Raw genomic sequence first — 21,061 nt, 5'->3', positions numbered from 1 at the left:
AAATTAAACTAATTGCACAGATTCTAATTAAAACAGATTGTAAGTATGAATGTGATGGAATTGAATGGATGGGATGGCTAGCTAAGGGGTTCATCTCCACACATGTTACACTTGCATATAAAACGATTTCTAATTGCTTTTCAATAAACCATGAATTCTCAACGCCCCAGGTTAACCGTGATTGCACTAATTAACCCTCAGATTTTCCTAACGTTATTGAATTGGATGATTGCATACGACAACCCAAAACATTTCCCACAAGTCCCCTACATGATTGCATAATAGAGATACAAGCAAGAATCATTAAGTTCTTTGAAAACCATAAGCATTGACGAAGCACTTGTTACTATGATTGCATGAAACTTATGCCAAGAATTTGTTTAACGCGATTGTTTATAAGCAACCTCCACTACTTGTGAATATAAGTTCGTAACTATTAGGTGAAACTCACTTATATTCTAGCGTCATATTCATGCATGAAAATTAAGCGTGTACTCTCAATAAACATACATAAATAAGTTATCAATCAAACAGTTAAACAAATTGAATCCACAACTTATGAAACGCAATTAGAAGTAATCAAATCAAAATGCAAGCATAAACATATATTTCGAATCCCCCCCTAGCCAAGGGGGGTTTAGTTCCTCATACGTACAAAACAAAGAGAATTGAAATTAAACATTGAAATCAAAGGAAAAGAAACACCTAAACATTCCAACAACTCAAACTTGAATTGTATGAACGTTTAGGCCCTCTTCTCTTCCTCTTTGTTGCTGCACAAGGTCTAAGGATAGTTTGATGGTGTGAATGTGTATGAATGGATGAATTTCTGAATATGGAAGAGTGTATTGTGTATGAATGGGAATGAATGAATTGTGGCTGCAATGTATGCTTATTTATAGGTGAAAAGGAGGGAATATGACAGCTAGGAACTTGGTGGAAATCTGGAATGGTGATGGGAGATGCATGTGGCTGATTTATGCATATGATTAAAGGGTAATGACAGCTAGGTTATGATGATGAATGCATGTGCAAAGTTGGTTGAATGATTAGGGTGAATGTGCATGTGCTTTGACAGCTAGGTTGAATAAATTAAAGGGAGTGCATGTGGCTTGGCTGGAATGATTGGAATGCAATTTGAAATGGGATGTGTTGGTGTGAATTTCTGGTACAAAGGGCCTCCTTTGGTCTTCAGTTTCGTCCATCTACTTGGCTTCAAGTATATGCAATCCATTTAACACCCCAAACTACTCCAAAATGCACCCTTTTGCATACTTTGCCCTTAGAACCTGAAAACACACAAAAGAAGCATAAAGTACTAAAATAACTAAAGAAACATAACGTAAATGCACGAGAACAAGCCATTTAAGTCGCATGAATATGCTGCTATCACTAAACCAAGTCCATGTTTGTTTATTCAGTTTATACCCAGCCATCTACCTATTTCTTGAGTTTGTTTCACTTAGATATGATCAACCATATGATGTGTGGATTTGATCAAATGTTCCTAATCATGAACCTAATTGTGATGTGCAACTTTGGTTCCTAATCAAGAATGTGTCACGCACAAGAAACTTTCATAAAACCAAAGGAAACACTCGGCAGGTTGTTTGCAATACATTCCCTTCATTCATTCACATATCCACCAAGAATATGCATGATGTGTGCTTTAATCTTGGCTAAACAACTTGTGGTTAATTCAAATGGTGATCAAACATTAAAATCAACACACAAAGTCACAATTAAATTAGAGAATGAAACAAGAAATAGATGGGTCAACTGAGCATTCTGAATTAACTACATGGCAATCTTGCAAGGCTACATCGAATCCCTAGAACGAGATTAGTTACACTTCATGTTTACAGAATGTTTGACATAAAAATATACAACATGAGTGAACATAGAATTAAGGAGAAGGAACCCTTGAAGCAAGACTGATGTCGAAATCCCTTTAGGGTGGCCTTCGGCGTTGGCTCTCCAAGTGTGTTGTAAATGAAGGTGGAGAGGCTAGGGTTGAATGGTTTCTGCAAATGGTAGAGAAAATGGACAGAGGTGGAGCGGCTAGGGTGTGGGAATAATGGCATGAAGCCAAGAAGAAGTTGTTGAAATGCCTAATTCGCTTGGTTTAAATAGGGGCTGGAAAGATGCATAAAAGGTAAGTGTTGATGGTGATATAAAAGGCTAGAATCTGATTTAAAGGTATTTATGAGAATGGCATTTGTTTTGAACTTTGTTTCCTTATTTTCCACCTCCAAATCAGGTTTTCACTACTTTAAAATATGGCTGAGAGGATGACAAACAAGGTAAGTGTTTAAGGTGAGTTAAATGGCTCAAATCTGATGTAAATGGTGTTTCCACATATGGCATTTGTTTTGAGCGTTTTTTCCTTGTTTAGAACCACCCAATATGGCCGAATTGCACCACTTTCCTTCCACATCTTTTCCTGAAATTCCAGCAGCCAAATTAGTCCTAGATTCCTCATTTGTACTCCAAATTAACTCCCCAGAATCCTCTCCACGTTTGGAATGATGCTTAGCTACCAAAAGGAGTGTTTTTACTTCATTTGCCTTCCAATTGATCCTATTACACACTTGGCTGCACACTAACACCAAATAATGTAAAATGCAACTAGTTTAATTCAAAAACATCACAAAGAAGCCAAATATGGAAGATATAAATGCATGCAATATGTGAGTTATCAGCTGGTGCATTACATAAACCAAATGGCATTCGACAATAAGCAAAAGTACCAAATGGACAAGTAAAAGTAGTCTTTTCTTGATCATCTGGAGCTATAACAATTTGATTATATCCCGAATAACCATCAAGAAAACAATAAAACGAATGACCGGCTAACCTTTCAAGCATTTGATCAATGAATGGCAAAGGGAAGTGATCTTTCCTTGTGGTGGCGTTAAGCTTCCTATAGTCAATGCACACTCTCCAACCTGTTTGGATACGAGTTGGCACAAGTTCATTCTCGGCATTCTTCACCACAGTCACTCCGGATTTCTTTGGCACAACTTGAACCGGTGAAACCCAACGGCTATCCGAGATAGGATAGATCACCCCACAATCTAGAAGCTTGATAATCTCCTTTTTCACAACTTCCATCATTGGAGGGTTGAGCCGGCGTTGAGCCTCTCTAGTTGGTTTAGCCCCCTCCTCTAGAAGTATGCGATGCATGCAAGTTGTAGGACTAATACCCTTGATGTCGGCCAAGGTCCATGAAGGAAAATTTATGTCCTTGCTAAGAACATGTAAAGAACATTTGAATACATAGGCAAACTATTAACAAATTAAAGTAGGCATGCATCCAAAAACAATTCATAAAACCCATGACTTTCAAAGCCTAGTATATGGTGAACCATAACTCTTTAACAACATTAAAGAGAAGAAAGGATTTAGAGAATCATTACCCTTGTAGCTCATCCTTGATTACACAAGGGATTCACCCAAGTGGAGGGCCTTCAAGTCACCTCCTTTGCTTCCTTGAGGATTTGAGGATATGTTCTCCAAAACACCAAAAGCTTGATGTCTCCAAGTCTCTACACCAAAGATTAATTGTGAAGATAAAAGTGGATGACTTAGGGGAGAGGAAATTGCTAGATATCCCTCCCTAAGTGGCCGGCCTCCCTTGTTGAAATAGAGAGAATAATTTTTTCTTAATTTCATCAAGAAAAACCCTTAAAAAAAATAAAGTTATAATTTTGAATTTATACTTCATTTCTTGTGAGTGGCAAACTTGTAATTAACACAAGTTTGGTATCCCTCACTATTAATGGCCGGCCTCTCTAAGTGTTTGGGCTAATTGCCCATTTTGTTTTAGTTGTCATACAACTTAAACATAATGGGCCTTGTGGACCAAAACACTTTTGGGCCCCTAAACCCAAAACCAACTTAGAAGTCCAATACGAACATTTCGTATAATTAATTAACTAATTAATTAACTTTGACCATACTTCAATTAACCATTTAATTGCTTATCCATTTCATTTAATTACCTCACTTTCATCCTTACTCGGTGTACGATCCATTAGGTTCCAATTAGCGAGGTAGTGGGCGATGTTACTCTTAACTATCGATTGTGAATTTAAACCATATTTCAATTCTCCCTTAAGATTAGTGTTTGCTAATCTTTAGGGCTTCCACAAACCATGAGTGACACCTAGCAGCATGTCATGGTTACCCAAGCTAAGTAGAAGTGGTTGGAGAACCTATCCAGTTACAACTACAATGCAATACGGTCCTTCTCTAATACAATACTCTTAATCACATTGTTGAAGTGATAGTTTGTTTCATGTCTACTATCCAATGTGATACTTCCCTATATGATTCGCTTGAATAAGATTTGGAACAAACTTCCTAAGTCATATTCATATGCTTTGGCCAAAGACTCTCGAATCATATCTTAGAGTATTTTCCTTCCATCATGGAAGGTTAGAGATCCCTTGTTGTGCATTCATATGCCTACATGACTAGATAGCTTGACCCCAACCATGCCGTGGACACTCCAAAGGAATGCCATTTGACACGATCAAAGATCAAGGACCTAACCATTAGACATCTATGATGCCTCAGGTCAAAGGACTACTTTGCATATTGTAACCATCGAGTTCTTACATGACATGTATGTGATAGGAGCATATTTATGCACCTTAGTTTAGCTTGTTCTTGTGCATTTAAAGTGTTTTTCCTTAGTAAAGTAGTCTTTTAAGCTAGTTTTATGTATTTTCAGGTTTTAAGGGCAAAGTATGCAAAAGGATGCATTTTGGAGCCTTTTGGAGCAAATTAGAGCTTGGAATGGACATCATATGCTTGGAGCCAAGAGGATGGACGAAATTGAAGACTTGAAGATGATGATTCCTACTTGAACAAGGTTTCCTAGTTGAAGTAGGAAAGCCCCTAATGGAAATAGGTTTCCTAGTTGAATTAGGATTCCTAGAAGAATGAAGATTCCTACTCAAACAAGGTTTCCTACTTGAAGTAGGAAAGTCAAAATCCAAATGGTTTCAAGAGAAGCAACAAAGAAGTTTTCCAAGTCCAAGAAGGAAAAGGAGTCCAAGATGAAGAAGGAATGATGAAGACAAGGTTTCCTAATCCTAATAGGCAAAGTTTCCAAGTACAATGAGGAGTCCTTATCCATTTAGGACACCCTATCCTATCCTTGCCGTGGGTTTTATCCAATTCCCCTTAGTTTTAGGGCTTTCTAGAAGCCCTAAACATTATCCCTAAGCTTTGCCGCACCCTTATCCCTTTTTCCCTACAAATTTGGCACTTAAAGCATGATTTTAGGAACCTTATCTTATCTCCTACAAAGGTGGCGCCCAAACCCTTCTAGAAATCTGATTTCCCTTGCCTTGCAAGGCATTCTAGAAACCTTATCACCTTATCCCATACCTGCCGCACCTAGGAAGCATTATCCCTCTCTATTTCTGATTTCTAAGCCTATTTCCTAGTTGATTTGGGTTATTCAAGTCCATATCTGATTACCCTAGGGTTTTAAGTGCCTATATATACTCATATTAACCCCTAGATCAGATCACCACCTCTCATACACATTCATTCATTCCAGAAATTCGTCCAAATCTCTCCACACCCTTGCCGCAGCCACCAAACCCCTTTCTCCTTAGTTTTAGACCTTTGCCGCACCATCCCCTTCCCCTAAACACTACTACATCCCTCCATAACCATCCATCCATACACCTAAGGCCCTAAAACCTGTCCCTAGACCTTTGCCGCACCAAGGAGGAGGAGAAGGAAGCTCGGAAGTTCATGCAATTCAAGTTCGTGTCGCTGGAATTTCTAGGTGTTTCTTTTCCTTTGATTTCAATGTTTAATTTCAATTCTCTTTGTTTTGTGCGTATGAGGAACTAAACCCCCCCTTGGCTACGGGGGGATTCGAAACACATGTGTATGCTTGCAATATGATTTGATTACTTCTAATTGCGTTTCATAAGTTGTGAATTCAATTTACTTATCTATGTGAATTACATTGATTTGTGTGTGTTGGTTGAGAGTGCACGCTTAATTATCATGCATAAATTGGATGCTAGGATATAAGGAAATTTCACCTAATCGTTATGGAATTATATTCACAAGTAGTAAAGGTTGATGATCTCAATCGCGTTAAGTAAATTCTTGGCATAAGTTTCATGCAATCATAGTAACAAGTGCTTCGTCAATGCTTATGGTTTTCATAGAACTTAATGATTCTTGCTTGTATCTCTATTATGCAATCATGTAGGGGACTTGTGGGGAATGTTTTGGGTTGTCGTATGCAATCATCCAATTCAATAACGTTAGGAAAATCTGAAGGTTAATTTAAGCGGACCTAATTAACTTGGGGCGTTGAGAATTCATGGGTTATTGAAAAGCAATTAGAAATCGTTTTGTGTGCAAGTATAACATGTGTGGAGATGAACCCCTTAGCTAGCTTCCATCCCATTCATTAAATCCAAATTCGTTTTAAAATCTGTTCGTTTTAAAAAGTTTGTTTCATTTTTAAATTCGTCCAAAATCAATCCCCCTTTACTTTGTTGAGTCATAGTAGTTAGAAATCACTTTAGTTTGTGTTTTTTAAGTGTCTTAGGTCAAGTAAAACCAATTTTCGTCCAAAGTTGTGTCTAGTGTTCAAAACTGCCCAGATTGTGTTTTTTAGGCAGTTTTGAGTGTTTTGAGTCTTTTGGTTTGTGTTGGTGTTTTAAAGTTTAGTTTTGCATTCTTTGAGTCTAGTAAAGTGTTTTATATTGTGTTTCTACGTTTTTGAGTCAATTCCAAGTGATTAACAATCCCTCCTAATCCCCGGTCTAGAACGATCCCTACTTACATTCTTCACTACAATTGATAAAAAGAGGGTTTAATTTGTGTGCGTATAAATCTCACATCAGTATGTTTGAACTCTCTTTTGATCATAGTTTAGTGTACTCGATTACTCTTTCGAGCACCTATGTGTTTGTCTTAGTGTCCAACACTAAATGACTTGAGACTTGTCATATCCATACTTGAGTCGACATAACACATACTAACCTTAGCGGATTGTCAATGCCCAATTGGCAACCCTATGGCTAGGAACGTTTTAGGAATGAACATAAGAGAAAGGTCTCGAAAATCTAACTTACTTAGATCACTTATCTCTTAGATCAAATACATTCCTTGGATTCCCTTATTGCTTAAACACAAGATACAATAAATAGTGATTAACAATAAGCTTTGCCCTCCATTAAACATATAAAAGTTTAATGCATTAAGTATTCCAAAAAGCTATTACATCAAATGAGTGGCTTTGTGGGCATACTTCCAACAGTCCATCCTATGGCCGTTTTGTGCTCTTTCAACACCCGAATCAATTTCTCCTCCTCCATTGACGTGAGGGATGAGGAAACTATGACGGGCAACGTCTCATTCTCTCCCAAATAGACATACTTCAAATGATCCGGCAATGGTTTAAGCTCAAGAATGGGTGCCTGAATCACTGAAGGTAACATCTTGTTAGTAGAAACAGGAATTGGAATTGGGTTTGGAGGCTTACCAAAGTGTTGTGGCAACGACTCAAGGGCAGCAACCATCTCGGCCTCATCTTCACATGTAGGCACGGCATGGAATTCCACATGCATGCCGTGGGTTTTATCCTCTCCTACCCCTTCGGTTTTAAGTCCCATTCCTTTGGTAGTGGTCGTTTCAAGGGGGTCCCTCTCCAAGGAGTCAAGATAATCCTGCGCCAATGAATCAAATATATCAATAGAAAAACAAGAATGATCATCTTTAGGGTATTTTATAGTTTCAGAAAGATTGAAATCAATAACTTCCCCATCAAATTCCATTGTTAATGTCCCCTTGAACACGTCTATCTTGGTGCGGGCCGTTTTCATGAAAGGTCTCCCAAGGAGGATCGGCAATGGGGTAGAATGGGCCGAATCTTCCATGTCAAGCACATAAAAGTCCGCTGGGAAAATTAAATTGTTAACCTGCACCAAAACATCTTCCAAAACTCCTTTTGGATATGCATTAGAACGATCGGCTAATTGAATAATTACACCATCATTTTTAAGCTCTCCTAAGTTCATAGATGCATAAATTGAATAAGGCATGACATTAATTGACGCTCCTAAGTCTAACATAGCATGTTCAAACTTAGTATTTCCAATAACACAAGGAATTGTAAAACTACCCGGATCTTTGCATTTAGGTGGTAGTTTCCTTTGTAGCACTGCAGACACATTCTCACTTACCTGGACCACCTCCTTGTTTGAAATCCTCTTCCTCGTTGTGCAAAGCTCTTTTAAGAACTTGGCATACTTAGGGACTTGCTTGATTGCATCAAGGAGCGGAATGTGGACTTGAACTTTCCTAAAGGTTTCCAAAATGTCCTTTTCACTCTCCTCCTTCTTTGATTGCCTAAACCTGCTAGGAAAGGGCACGTTTAGTGGAATAGAACTTGACAAAGTCGAATTTGGACTTACCTTAGGCGTGTTGGACGGTTTTGGCACAATAGGGGGCTGCGGCAAAGTTTCTTTCACCCTTGCCGTGGCCTTTATTCCTTGTTCCTCCTCTTCTTGCAGCAACACGTCCTCTTCTTGACTTGTTTTGGACGGCCTTGGGGTGGTTCCGACCTCCTTACCACTTCTCAACATGATTGCCTTGGCAAATTCGAACCCTCCCTTTGGATTGACAATGGTTGAGCTAGGGAGCTTGCCTTGGTCTTGGAATTGTCCTACAAACTCCGCAATCTGCCCAATTTGTTTCTCCAAGTGATCCACCCTTTTGTCTTGGTTTTGCATGGCTTTGGTTTGATTCTCTTGCCCCTGAGACAAATTGGTAAGTAACTTAAGAAGTGTTTCATTGTCCAAAGACGTACCTTGAGTATTTTGGGCAGGTTGGGATTGGTTTGGATTGGGGCCGAATGGCTTGGTGTAGAACCCCGGGGGTTGTTGTCTAAAGCCTCCTTGTTGTTGAGGTTGTTGAGGCTCCCTCCACTTGAAGTTTGGATGGTCTCTCCAACCCGGATTGTATGTGTTGGAATATGGATCATTCCTTGGTTGATTGTGGCTTGGAAATCCAATGGCATTTGCACTCTCCCATCCCCCATTCTCAATCAATTGAGGGCACCTTTCCGAAGGGTGTCCTTGGATAGAACATACACCACATACAATCGGTCCTTGTATCTTCATTCCTTCGGCCATCTGAGACACAATAGAAGTAAGATTAGCTAACTGAGATTGAATATCGGATTGAGAACTTACCTCATTCAAGTGTTGCCGTGGGGGGTCCCTTTGTCCAAGTCCTTCATATTGTTGTGCATTTAGAGCACGGTTTGCAATTAGGGTCTTGGCTGCCATAGGAGTTTTGTCCACCAATGCACCTCCCGCCGAAGCATCGAGCATTTGCCTTTCAATGGGAAGAAGGCCCTCATAGAAGTATTGAAGGAGAAGCTCCTCCTTCATTTGATGTTGAGGACATGATGCAACAAGGGCTTTAAAACGCTCGTAGTATGCCGGAAAAGATTCTCCTTGACTTTGTTGGATTCCGCTAATTTTCTTCCTCAAGAGAATGACTCTTGAAGTAGGGAAGAACTTCTCCAAGAACGCTCTTTTCATGCTCTCCCAAGAAGTAACGGTCCCGGGTGCCAATTCATAAAGCCAATCCTTAGCCTTTTCCACAAGAGAGAATGGAAAAGCTTTCATCTTCAAAATATTCCCATCAACGTTAATGGGTGTCATGCTTGAGCATACAACTTCAAACTCCTTCAAATGCTTGTTTGGATCTTCCATGGACAGCCCATGGTACTTGGGAATATGATGCAGCAAGCTTGACTTCAATTCGAACTCATCGGTCTTGCCTTGGGCCGCCCTAGGATATTGAATGCATAATGGCATGGCATTATCTAATCCCGAGGCAGAAAGCTCCTTGATTGTTCGATTCTCCATCGCCATGACTTGTTCTTCTTCCTCCACTTCTTCTTCTTCAGATTCGGCCTCAGAACTAGAACTAGGTGGATTAGGTTCTGGTTGCTTCCTCTTTCTTCTCAAAGTTCGTTCAAAATCGTCGTCAAACTCCAAGATATTCTCACGAACAGGGTGAGAACTACGAGTCATACACTTGTACCTAGAACAATGAATCAAAAGAATTTAGCAACTCTCTTAGAAGCACGGCAAACACACCCAAAACAAGGAATAGGTCACGGCACACAAACAAAAGCAAGCAGATTATGCATGGCAAACACAAAAATAAAAAGAAAGAACAAATACACAGACTAGACTCTTGACCTTAAGACACACTTTGACACGACACAAACACAAGGGATTAGCAAGTTTGCTAATCCCCGGCAACGGCGCCAAAATTTGGTGTGAAAATTATATTGACACACAAATTAAACCCTATTTGTGACAATTGTAGTATATATGCAAGTAGGGATCGTTCTAACCGGGGATTAACTAGGGATGCTAATCTACTCTAAACTGACTTAAAAACACAAAATTAAACCTTAAAACACTTACCTAGACCTATATGACTCAAAACAACTTAAAAAGATTCAAAACAGCCCAAAACACTCAAATAGACTCAAACTAGACTCTAAAGGGTGATTTGGACGAAATTTAACTAACTTAGACTCAAAACCCTAATTTGGACAGATTCAAATACTTTTCTAACTAATCTAACACACTTAATAAAATGGGGAATTGATTTGGACGTAATTAATTATAATGGACAGATTGCAATTTAAACAGATTAGGCACTAAACTAGGTGAATTGAATGGGAAAAAGGCTAGTTAGGGGGTTCTTCTCCACACATGCACATATGTAACATAAATTGATTTCCAAATTTTATTCCTTTTAAACCATGAATGACAATGCCCCAAATTAATTGTGAAAAGCACAAATTAACTCTCAGATTCTCCTAGTTTCATTGAATTGGATGGAATACGCATCGACAATCAAATTATTCTTATCAAATTCCCTACATGAACTGCATAATAGAGATAAAATCAAAGATCATTAAGCTTTTTGAAAACCCTAAGCATTGACTAGGCATTCGTAACTATGAATTGCATGATACTCTTGCCTAGAATTTACTTAATACAATCATGACTAGTGATTTCCACTACTTATGAATATAAGGTCATAACGATTAGGTGAAATTCCCTTATATCCTAGCATCAAATTCATGTATGAAAACTAAGTATGCATCCTTAATTAACACACAAGAACAAGTTCTCAATAAATCAATTAAGTAAATCACATACACAATTCAAGAAACAAAATCTGGAGGAAATCAATTCATATAAAACATATGCCCATGGTTTCGAATTCACCCCTAACTAAGAAAAACTTAGTTACACATGTTCATAACAATTGAGAAGCAAATTAAAATAAACATGGAAACAAAACGAGGGAAGAAAGAACTCCCAAAGTCTCCAATGGATGCAGATTTCTTGCGGCACAAGGTCTCCTCCTCCTATGGAAGCCACGGCACTCCTTCTTCTCCCTAGGACTTGCGGCACAAGATGTGATTTTTGAATGAATGGTGGCTGATGTGAATGGATGAATGAATTGAATGTTGAATGGCTGCCTAGGGTGTCTAAGGGGTGCGGCAACTTTAGGTTTAATATATATATAGCATGGCAAAACCCTAGCAATCAGATTTAGGGTTAAAACTAGCCAATATAAGTGTTTAGGGCCCCTAAGTTGCGGCATGGGTTTGGGGAATTAAATCCTAGCCCAATCAATCTTAGATATGGACTTATACAATCCAAATCCAAGAGAAAAAGGGCCAAATAAAATCAGAATCCAAACAGAAATAGGTTTAAGAATTTTCGTCCAAAATTGGGCCTTCTAGAAGCTAAGTGTCTTATGGCTGATTTTGGGTCTTCTAGAAGGCATAAAAAGGGGGGGAAGGTGTGGCACCCTTTTAGGGTCAGATAGGGCTCTAGAAATTAGGTTTTTAGGTCCACTTGCAGCTAGGATTAAGGTGGAACAAGATTAGGTTAGGATAAGATAGGATAAGGTTTGGATAAGATAAGATTGGATAAGGTTTTGGATAATGTTTCCTCTTTTCTTGCACTTTCCTTATCTTCTTTGTCATGAACTTTCCTTTTCTGATTTCTAGCATGTTTCTAACCTCTTTTGACTCCAAATTCGTCCAACCATGTTGCTCCATACACAAGCTATCCAAAGTAAGCCCAAAACTGCTCTAAAAGGCTCAAAATTGCATTTTCTTGCCAAGTTTGTCATTAGGACCTACAAACAAACGAAAATAGCTCAAAACACTATAATAAGTAGTAATTAGCTCACTAAATGTAAGGAAATAACATAACTAAGTAGCATAAATATGCTCCTATCAAATTCCCCCACACTTAGGTTTTGCTAGTCCTCGAGCAAAACGAAATAAACAAAACAAACAAAACACAACCTAAACCTTCCAACATTACCTCAGGGATTTCCAATGCAACATGACATATTAATGATCATCACTCCCATAGATTTTAGTTATCCCTACCCTCGAGCACATACTTAATCATAGTTACCACTCACTAGCTCGCATTTCATCAATTAAAACATGATTTTGAATGTAGTAACATGCCTTAGAGAATCCCTCAATTCCTCACAAGATATACTCTCTATTTTCACACAGATTTTCTGACTACACTCCCTACACTAGGTATATGTGAGAAGATTGATGTAAACATGTAGACGAACACTCACATAAGTTATAACAAGGAAAGCACTGTCTGGAATTATGACAATGACATGTATATGATCTCATGAATGGAATGCTACTACTTAGACGCGAGAACCAGGGATACCATATGCTCAAACCCATTTTAAACTCCACATATTGAAACACATAACAATCAAGATAGAAGTCTAAGGGTTGTAATGGGGCTAAGGTATTGGCTAACAAGGAAAAGGAGAGGAAACAAACGTTCTTAAAGCAATAGTGAGCAAAGTAATGAATTAGGCACTTAGAATTCCCTTTAGAATGCAGGAATCAACTTTGAATACCCAAGGGGAAGTCACAAAACTTAGGGCCATATTCAACTTTTTGGACCCTTTCTTCAACCATCAACGCTTGTGAGTTCATTCTTACTTATTTTCACTCCTTTTTCTTCTTTTTCACACATTTTTTTTTTCTTCTTTTTTTTCTTTTTCCCGTGCCTCCTTTAAGACTTAGGCACACACATACACACAAAAATCCCTTCCCCCACACTTGTTTTCGGCAATAATGTCACTCAAAAAGAATTCCTTCTAAGTCATGCTCCACTATACTTCAAGAACAAGGGTATGGGAAAGTCCTACTCTAAGCTAGGTAAGGGTGATGTGGTTAACAAAGAAAATAGGCTGAATAAGGCTCAAAGGAGTTTAATCCTACAATACAAATGACAAGGGTGGATTCGGCTATTTGGCTATGGTGGTGACTACTAAACAACTTCATCTTGTTATTTGTTATGCTAATCAATTTCATGCTTTGAATGAAACGGGTATGAGTTCTAGTATTTGGAACTATAGTGATAAAACGCATTCTAAGTAGCAACCAAGCAAGAATAATGAGATCATGCAACGACTTTAGAAAACAAGAAATCAAGATTAATAACTCTCCAAAGAACGTTTAGGCTCAAGTCTCTCAGGGTTGTAGCGTTAGTTTGAGTTTCTTCCTTCAAGCATGTTACAAAAAATGATTTTTTCATTGTGATTACATGTGAATTCGTAAATGTCAACTACAACTAAGCATAAACCAAAGAGCATATCAAACTTCCATCCATGTTTGTAACTTTCTTTAATAGTCATGCAATTAAAAACCAAATCCTCATCATTGTGTTGGAAGGTACCCTAAGACACAAACAAACATAAAAATAAAAACGACTCTAAAAACAACTCTTTTTGGGTTTTTCAAACACTTTTTTCGATTTTTTTTTCAAATTTTTCGGATTTTCTGATTAAGACACATAAAAATACTTCAAAACACACTAAAAACACTTAAAAACAGTGAAAAACAACTTTAGAAGTATAGGTGATAAAATCCAACGAATTTTCATGCAAAAACAACTTGTTTACCCCCCACACTTAAACCAAACATTGTCCTCAATGTTTTAAGCATAGACTCACAAGCAAATAAACAAATAACGCAACTAACACATGACAAGCATGGCAAGGTAAAAGCAATAAAGAGTAGGGTTTAGGAACGCAAATCTGGTTGTGGAGCTAGAGTTCCATCATCTCCTCGTTCGAACACATGGGTTGCCTCCCAAGAAGCGCTTGCTTTAACGTCTTCCAGCCGGACGATACCTCCTTTTAATCTTCACTAGGGCTCACGGCATGGAGGGGTATGTCCTCCACCGTATGCTCCTTGAAATTCTCGTAGTAGGGTTTCAACCGGTGTCCATTCACTTTAAATTCATGTCCCGTCTTCAAGCTTTGAATTTGGACTGCACCATGAGGAAAGACATTAGTAATAACAAAAGGACCTATCCATTTAGAACGTAACTTACCTGGGAACAAGCGAAGGCGAGAATTGAAAAGTAACATTTTCTGCCCTATTGAGAATGTCTTGCTCCGAATCATCCTGTCATGGTACGCCTTTGTTTTCTCTTTGTAAATGCGCGCGTTCTCATAAGCCTCATTTCTTATCTCCTCAAGCTCATTCAATTGAAGCTTCCTATGAACTCCAGCGGCATCGATGTCCATATTGAATGTCTTTATGGCCCAATGTGCTTTGTGCTCTAATTCAACTGGAAGATGGCATCGTTTCCCATAAATGAGCCGAAATGCAGACATCCCAATTGGTGTTTTGTAGGCGGTACGATATGCCCACAATGCGTCATTCAAACGCAAGCTCCAATCCTTCCGAGTTGGCCCAACAGTCTTCTCTAAAATCTGCTTGATTTCTCGATTAGAAACCTCGGCTTGCCCACTTGTTTGAGGATGATAAGGTGTTGCCACCTTATGTCGGACATTATACTTCTTGAGCAACGCCTCTATGGTCCGATTACAAAAGTGAGAACCTCCATCACTTATAAGAACCCTTGGCATTCCAAATCTTGCAAATATGTTAGTTTTCACAAATTCTGCAACCACTTTGGAATCATTAGTCCGTGTGGCTTTTGCTTCCACCCATTTCGAAACATAATCAACCGCAAGTAAAATATAAACACAACCATAAGATGAAGGAAAAGGACCCATAAAATCAATGCCCCAAACATCAAAGATTTTGACAGAAAAGATGGGATGTTGCGGCATTTGGTCCTTGGCACCTATATTGCCTGTTCTTTGGCAACGATCACAAGTCACACAAAAAGTTCTAGCATCCTTAAATATAGTAGGCCAATAAAGTCCACATTCTAAGACTTTATGTGCTGTTCTTTGAGTGCCAAAATGACCCCCACATGCATAAGTGTGACAGAAAGTTAAAATTGAATTAAACTCCGTTTCATGAACACACCTACGTAAAATCTAATCAGGGCAATATTTCCACAAATATGGGTCATCCCACACATAAAAACGTGCATCTTTTTTAAGTTTATCACTTTGTTGCTTGTTTAGGGTGCTTGGAACTTGTTTAGACACTAAATAGTTCACTAAATCGGCATACCATGGTGCACTTACCTCGATGGACAGCAACTGTTCATCTGGGAATGTCTCTGGGATAGGCACGGCATCCTCCTCATGCACCAAAGAGGATGAAAAACTGAGAAGTGGAAAAGAAGTTGGGGCAGGTCCTACACCATCACCATCAGGCCCCAAAGAGGATGAAAAACTGAGAATTGAAGAGGAGGAAGCAAGCCAACCCACGGCAAAGGTGGAAACACCTTTGCCGCAAGTTTCTAGTGATCCCAAACTGTCCAATTTGTCCAAAAAGGGTAAGAATGTGTCAAATTCGTTTCCTACTAATGTTTTTCCTTCGAATGTGCCTTTTCCTAGTAGGTTCATGCAAACAAAGAAAGAAGAAGCCGAGAAGGACATCCTTGAGACATTTAGGAAAGTTCAAGTTAACATACCTCTCTTGGATGCAATCAAGCAAGTCCCGAGATACGCCAAGTTCTTAAAGGAGCTTTGCACCACTAGGAAGAGGATGTCGACCAAAGAGGTGGTAAAGGTAGGTGAAAATGTCTCCGCCATCTTGCAACGCAAACTACCCCCCAAATGCAAAGATCCGGGTAGTTTTACCATTCCTTGTGTCATAGGTAACACTCGTTTTGAATCTGCCATGCCAGACCTAGGTGCCTCTATAAATGTCATGCCATATTCAATTTATGCATCTATGAACCTAGGAGTATTGAAAAATGATGGTGTAATCATACAATTGGCCGATAGATCTAATGCCTATCCAAAGGGAGTTTTGGAAGATGTGTTAGTGCAGGTCAATCATTTAATCTTTCTGGCGGATTTCTATGTGCTCGAGATGGATGAATCTGACCATGCCCCCTTCATTGCCAATCCTCCTTGGACGGCCATTCATGAAGATGGCTCGGACGAAGATTGATGTGTTTAATGGAACTTTGTCCATGGAATTTGATGGGGAAGTTGTTAAATTTAATCTCTCTGATTCTATTAAGTATCCTAGTGAGGATCATTCATGTTTCTCCATTGATATAATTGACTCTTTGGCGCAGGGATACCTTGAAGAGTTGAACGCCGATGCACTTGAAAATGTCATTACAAGAAGCATGGAACTCAAAACCAAGGGAGGGGAATTTTTGCTAACCCACGACACACATGCTCTAGTGCATGCCGTGCCTCCTAGTGAGGAATGCATTGAGTTGGTTGCTGCCCTTGAGTCATTGCCTAAGCACGATGGTAAGTCTTCTAACTTTGATTCAATTCCCATTTCGACTAACAAGTTGCTTCCATCCATAGTTCAGGCACCTACCCTTGATCTCAAACCATTACCTAGCCATTTGAAGTACATTTTCTTGGGGGATGATAGGAGCATATTTATACGACTTAATTGGCTTGTTCTCGTGCATTTATGTTGTGTTTCCTTAGTTATTTTAGTGTTTAAAGTCACTTTTGTGTGTTTTCAGATTATAAAGCCAAAGTGTGCAAGAAGATGCAAATTGGAGTCTTTTGGAGCAAAAGAGGAATGAATGAGTTGAAGACTTGAAGAAATATGAATCCCTAATTGAAGATGGATTCCTATTCCAATGAGGATTCCTACTCCAACGAGGATTCCTACTTGAAGTAGGAAAGTGATGCGAAAATTAACTTAACACACAAATTAACCCTCTTTTGACAATTGTAGCATATAAATAAGTAGGGATCGTTCTTACACCGGGGATTAGGAGGGATTGCTAAACACTCTAAACTGACTCAAATAACTAAAATTAACCTTTCAAACACTTAAACTCACGTAAAAAGACTCAAATATGTTCACAAGATGTTGAGTTATAATTCCTTCCAAATGCTAGAATATGTTTAGTACAATGGCACAAGCAAGGGTGTCGAATCCACAGGGACTAATTGGACCTATGTAATTACTTGTTTTGCAAGAACTCTATAAAATGAATCAAACTAATCAAAATAGGCAGATTTGTTGTTGTAACTTGAAAGCATAAGAAAATGAAGTAAACACAAATAAATGAATCAACAACTAATACAATGAGATAGTTCCAATGGAAATGAAGCTAGGGATTCGGTTTCACCATTGTTCAACTAAGTTCATGTTTGTTAAGTTAGTTCATACTCAGCCATCTACCAATTTCTTGAGTTTGTTTCACTTAGATATGATCAACCATATGATGTGTGGATTTGATCACATGTTCCTAATCAAGAGCCTAATTGTGATGTGCAACTTTGGTTCCTAATCAAGAGTATGTAATGCACAAGAAACTTTCATAAAACCAAAGGGAATAACTCGGCAGGATGTTTGCTAAACATTCCCTTCATCCATTCACATATCCACCAAGATTATGCATGATGTGTGTTTTAATCTTGGCTACACAACTTTGTGATTAATTCAAATGATGATCAAACATTAAAATCAACACACTAAGTCACCATTAAATCAGAGAATGAAACAAGAAATAAATGGACCAACTGAGCACTCTAACTTAATTACATGGCAAACTTTGCAAGGCTACATCGAATCCCTAGAGGAAGATTAGTTACACTTCATGTTTACAAAGGTTTAACATGAAAATAAATAACATGAGTGAACATAGAATTAAGAAGAAGAAACCCTTGAAGCAAAACTGATGTTGAATTCCTTGAAGAGTGCCTTCGATGTTGGTTCTCCAAGTGTGATGCAAATGAACTAGATCGGCTTGATATGTTTTCTGCAAATGGGAGAGCAAATGGGCAGAGAAAATGGAGTGGGAATGGAGCGGCTAGGTGTGAATAAATGGAATGAATGCAGAACCCTTTGATGTGTGAAGTGTGCCTAGTTTTATAGGAAAGAATGTGGCTGCCAACATTCAGATTGGATCTCCATCTGCACAAGTGAGATGGAAGAGCATCAAATGAGCTGGAATTGATGGGTTTCTGAGGTAGTGGACGCACGGCTTGGACAAGATCTGCAAGTATGTGGTTTATTTAATCAAAGATGCATGTGCCCTTGCTGCAACAAGTGAGTGGACATCTGCAAAGGTGAATTGGACCACCTGAAATTGCTTGTACAAATCTGGAAAGGGGAAGAAAGCACACGGCATGGACAAAGGGATGAGTGATTTTCTGGAATAATGGGTGCATGGCAAAAGGGAAATGTGCAAGCATGTGGATTTCTGCAAAGATGAAATGGAGAAAGATAATGGAATGCACGGCCATGATTGTGTTTGTTGGTGTCAATATGGCTGAATGAATTAAGTAATGGAAGTGCATGTTCTTGGTGCAAAAGGGAGCTGGAATGGCATGGGATGCACGGAATGGATGTGTGGAATCTGTTTTAGAGCTAGAAGTGCATAAGTGAGCTGGAATGGCATGGGAGTTCACGGCAAGGTTGTAAACATGCATGTGAATGCATGTTTTGGTGTTGGAACCACATAGCTGACTTCAATGTTTTTGCCTTGTTTAGAATCACCCAATATGGCCGAATTGCATCTCTTAACACTTCACATCTTTTCTGGAATGTTTTTACTTCATTTGCCTTCCCATTGATCCAAATTCACACTTGGCTGCACACTAACACCAAATAATGTAAAATGCAACTAGTTTAATCCAAAACAATCACAAAGACGCCAAATAAGGAAGATATAAATGCATGCAAAATGTGACTTATCAAATACCCCTAAACTTGGTTTTTGCTAGTCCTCGAGCAAACTTAAAACTAAAACACACAAAACACAAACATCTAACTAAACCACTTTCGCTGGCCAAACGATTGCACTGAGCATGTGCAACAAGCCTTTGAACCCCTAGGTGTCCCTAGTTGGAGGACTTGTGTCTCCTGAGGGTTTACAGTGATGACACCCACAAACATTTACAAACACTGCAAGCAATTTGGCCAATACATGCTTTAAACAAACTAATAAGAACCAATGAAGATTTTGTCATACATTCAACTCAAAAGTTTGCCACTTCAAAGAATCGTATCAATTGTAAAGTATAAAGATATTTCTCCATGTCTTACAACTTCAAAGTCACCATACCCAAATGCTTAAGATAGAATTCGCCTCAACTCTACTCCTCACAGCTTCCACTCAAGTTCTCACTCAGATCTTAAGGTTTAGTCTCTCAACAACATATATGAGTGAAATTATGTAAAGGGAATCAAAATTCTCACATATGAAATCTGAAATGGAAGCACAGTTTCTGAGTAGATCTCATGAAATGAATCAAATGCTAAGAATGTAGATAACACACACACTTACCATCACCCATGAATACATCCTCAATGGTCAGCTAGGTCTTTCTCAAGATTGTAATGCAAGGATTAGGGTATAGGTTACGAAAGAAGTGATATGAAATACTAGAGTTTGGAGCATACCAAAGTGTCCTTGAGGATCATGCTCTTCACTTGTGTTTGCTTTCTTTCTTCTTTGTTTTTGGCATCCAGGCCCTATGTCTTATAATGAGGAGATTTGGAACTTGTATCCACTTTAATTCTCTATTTTTTTTTTTTTTTTTTTTTAACTTTATTTTTAGAAACATCTTCAACATAGGTGCCCTCGGTACATGCCACAATCTTGTTCCAAAGCTCAAGTTGCCTTTAGTCTTCATCACTTTGGTATTCTCCAAACTATAAGGTATGGCTTGTAATGAGCTAGAATGGTAAAGTATGGTGTGGGTGATGAAAGAATTAGGCTAAAGTGTTTGGCTGCAACAAGGGTGAATGGAGCACACAAATGGGTAGGATTTAAGCCTTTTAGTAGTTAAAACATGCATAGCCTAACATCATCTCATTGAGTTCATTCATGAATGATACTAAACACATGGTATCTGCAAAGGAGAGTAATTCTTAGTATCCAAACAAAATAGAAGTAATGAGATCATTTAAAGTGAAATTGAAATAAAAAGATAGGAGTAGAAACACTTTAAACCCTCTCAAAGAAGCAATTAGGCTCAAAATAACTCACTAGGGTAGTCTCCACTATTCGTCTTCCAGAATTTGAGTATGGTACCTCTATCATCATAATTCCAAGAGTTAAACCTTTATACATGACAACAAGATGCAACACTTTTTCATAGCAACCCAATCGTTTGTTTTCAAACATAGCCCTCATATTCATTCATATTAGTAAGCAAAACACACTTAACTAAAACAAACCCAAACAAATTGAACAAAATGAACTTCCCATCCCATACCCCCAAACCTAATCTAAACATTGTCCTCGATGTTTAAAATTTGTATGCAATGCAAGTAGGCAAAGAATATGGAATGGTAACAATATAAACACAACATAAAGAAAGAACACAAACCACACTAGGTTGCCTCCTAGTAAGCGCTTTATTTAATGTCTAGGCAAGACATGGTAGCTTGTTCATGGTGTTGTAAATTCAAGAACATCAACGACTTGATACACTTGCTCTTCTTCCACTTTATCCAAGTATGGTTTCAATCGCTGCCCATTGACTTTAAAAGAGGTGCCATTCTTCATGTTCTCTATCTCCACAGCTCCATGGGGAAATGTTT

The 21,061-nt window shown here is 38.6% G+C and overlaps 2 protein-coding genes across 2 annotated transcripts; both read right to left on the bottom strand.

Annotated features, from left to right (window-relative positions):
* Window positions 1-7,271: 7,271 nt before the first annotated feature.
* Window positions 7,272-10,238, bottom strand: LOC148691718 (uncharacterized). The gene has a single exon (XM_088683396.1). It carries the CDS (start codon window positions 10,092-10,094, stop codon window positions 7,272-7,274), a length of 2,823 nt encoding a protein of 940 aa, XP_088539522.1. The 5' UTR covers window positions 10,095-10,238.
* A 4,051-nt stretch (window positions 10,239-14,289) lies between these two features.
* Window positions 14,290-15,027, bottom strand: LOC148691717 (uncharacterized). Its single transcript, XM_088683395.1, has one exon. It carries the CDS (start codon window positions 15,025-15,027, stop codon window positions 14,290-14,292), a length of 738 nt encoding a protein of 245 aa, XP_088539521.1.
* Window positions 15,028-21,061: the final 6,034 nt, after the last annotated feature.

Source organism: Pyrus communis, chromosome 13 (assembly GCF_041283825.1).
Source record: "Pyrus communis isolate YQ-2024b chromosome 13, ASM4128382v1, whole genome shotgun sequence".
Lineage (NCBI taxonomy): Eukaryota > Viridiplantae > Streptophyta > Magnoliopsida > Rosales > Rosaceae > Pyrus > Pyrus communis.
The sequence above is the reverse complement of the archived record's forward strand: the minus strand, read 5'-3'. Positions and strand labels throughout refer to the sequence as shown.

Coding starts and splice junctions, on each gene's coding strand:
- LOC148691718 (XM_088683396.1), bottom strand. CDS start 10,094: ATGACTCGTAGTTCTCACCCTGTTCGTGAGAATATCTTGGAGTTTGAC.
- LOC148691717 (XM_088683395.1), bottom strand. CDS start 15,027: ATGCCAAGGGTTCTTATAAGTGATGGAGGTTCTCACTTTTGTAATCGG.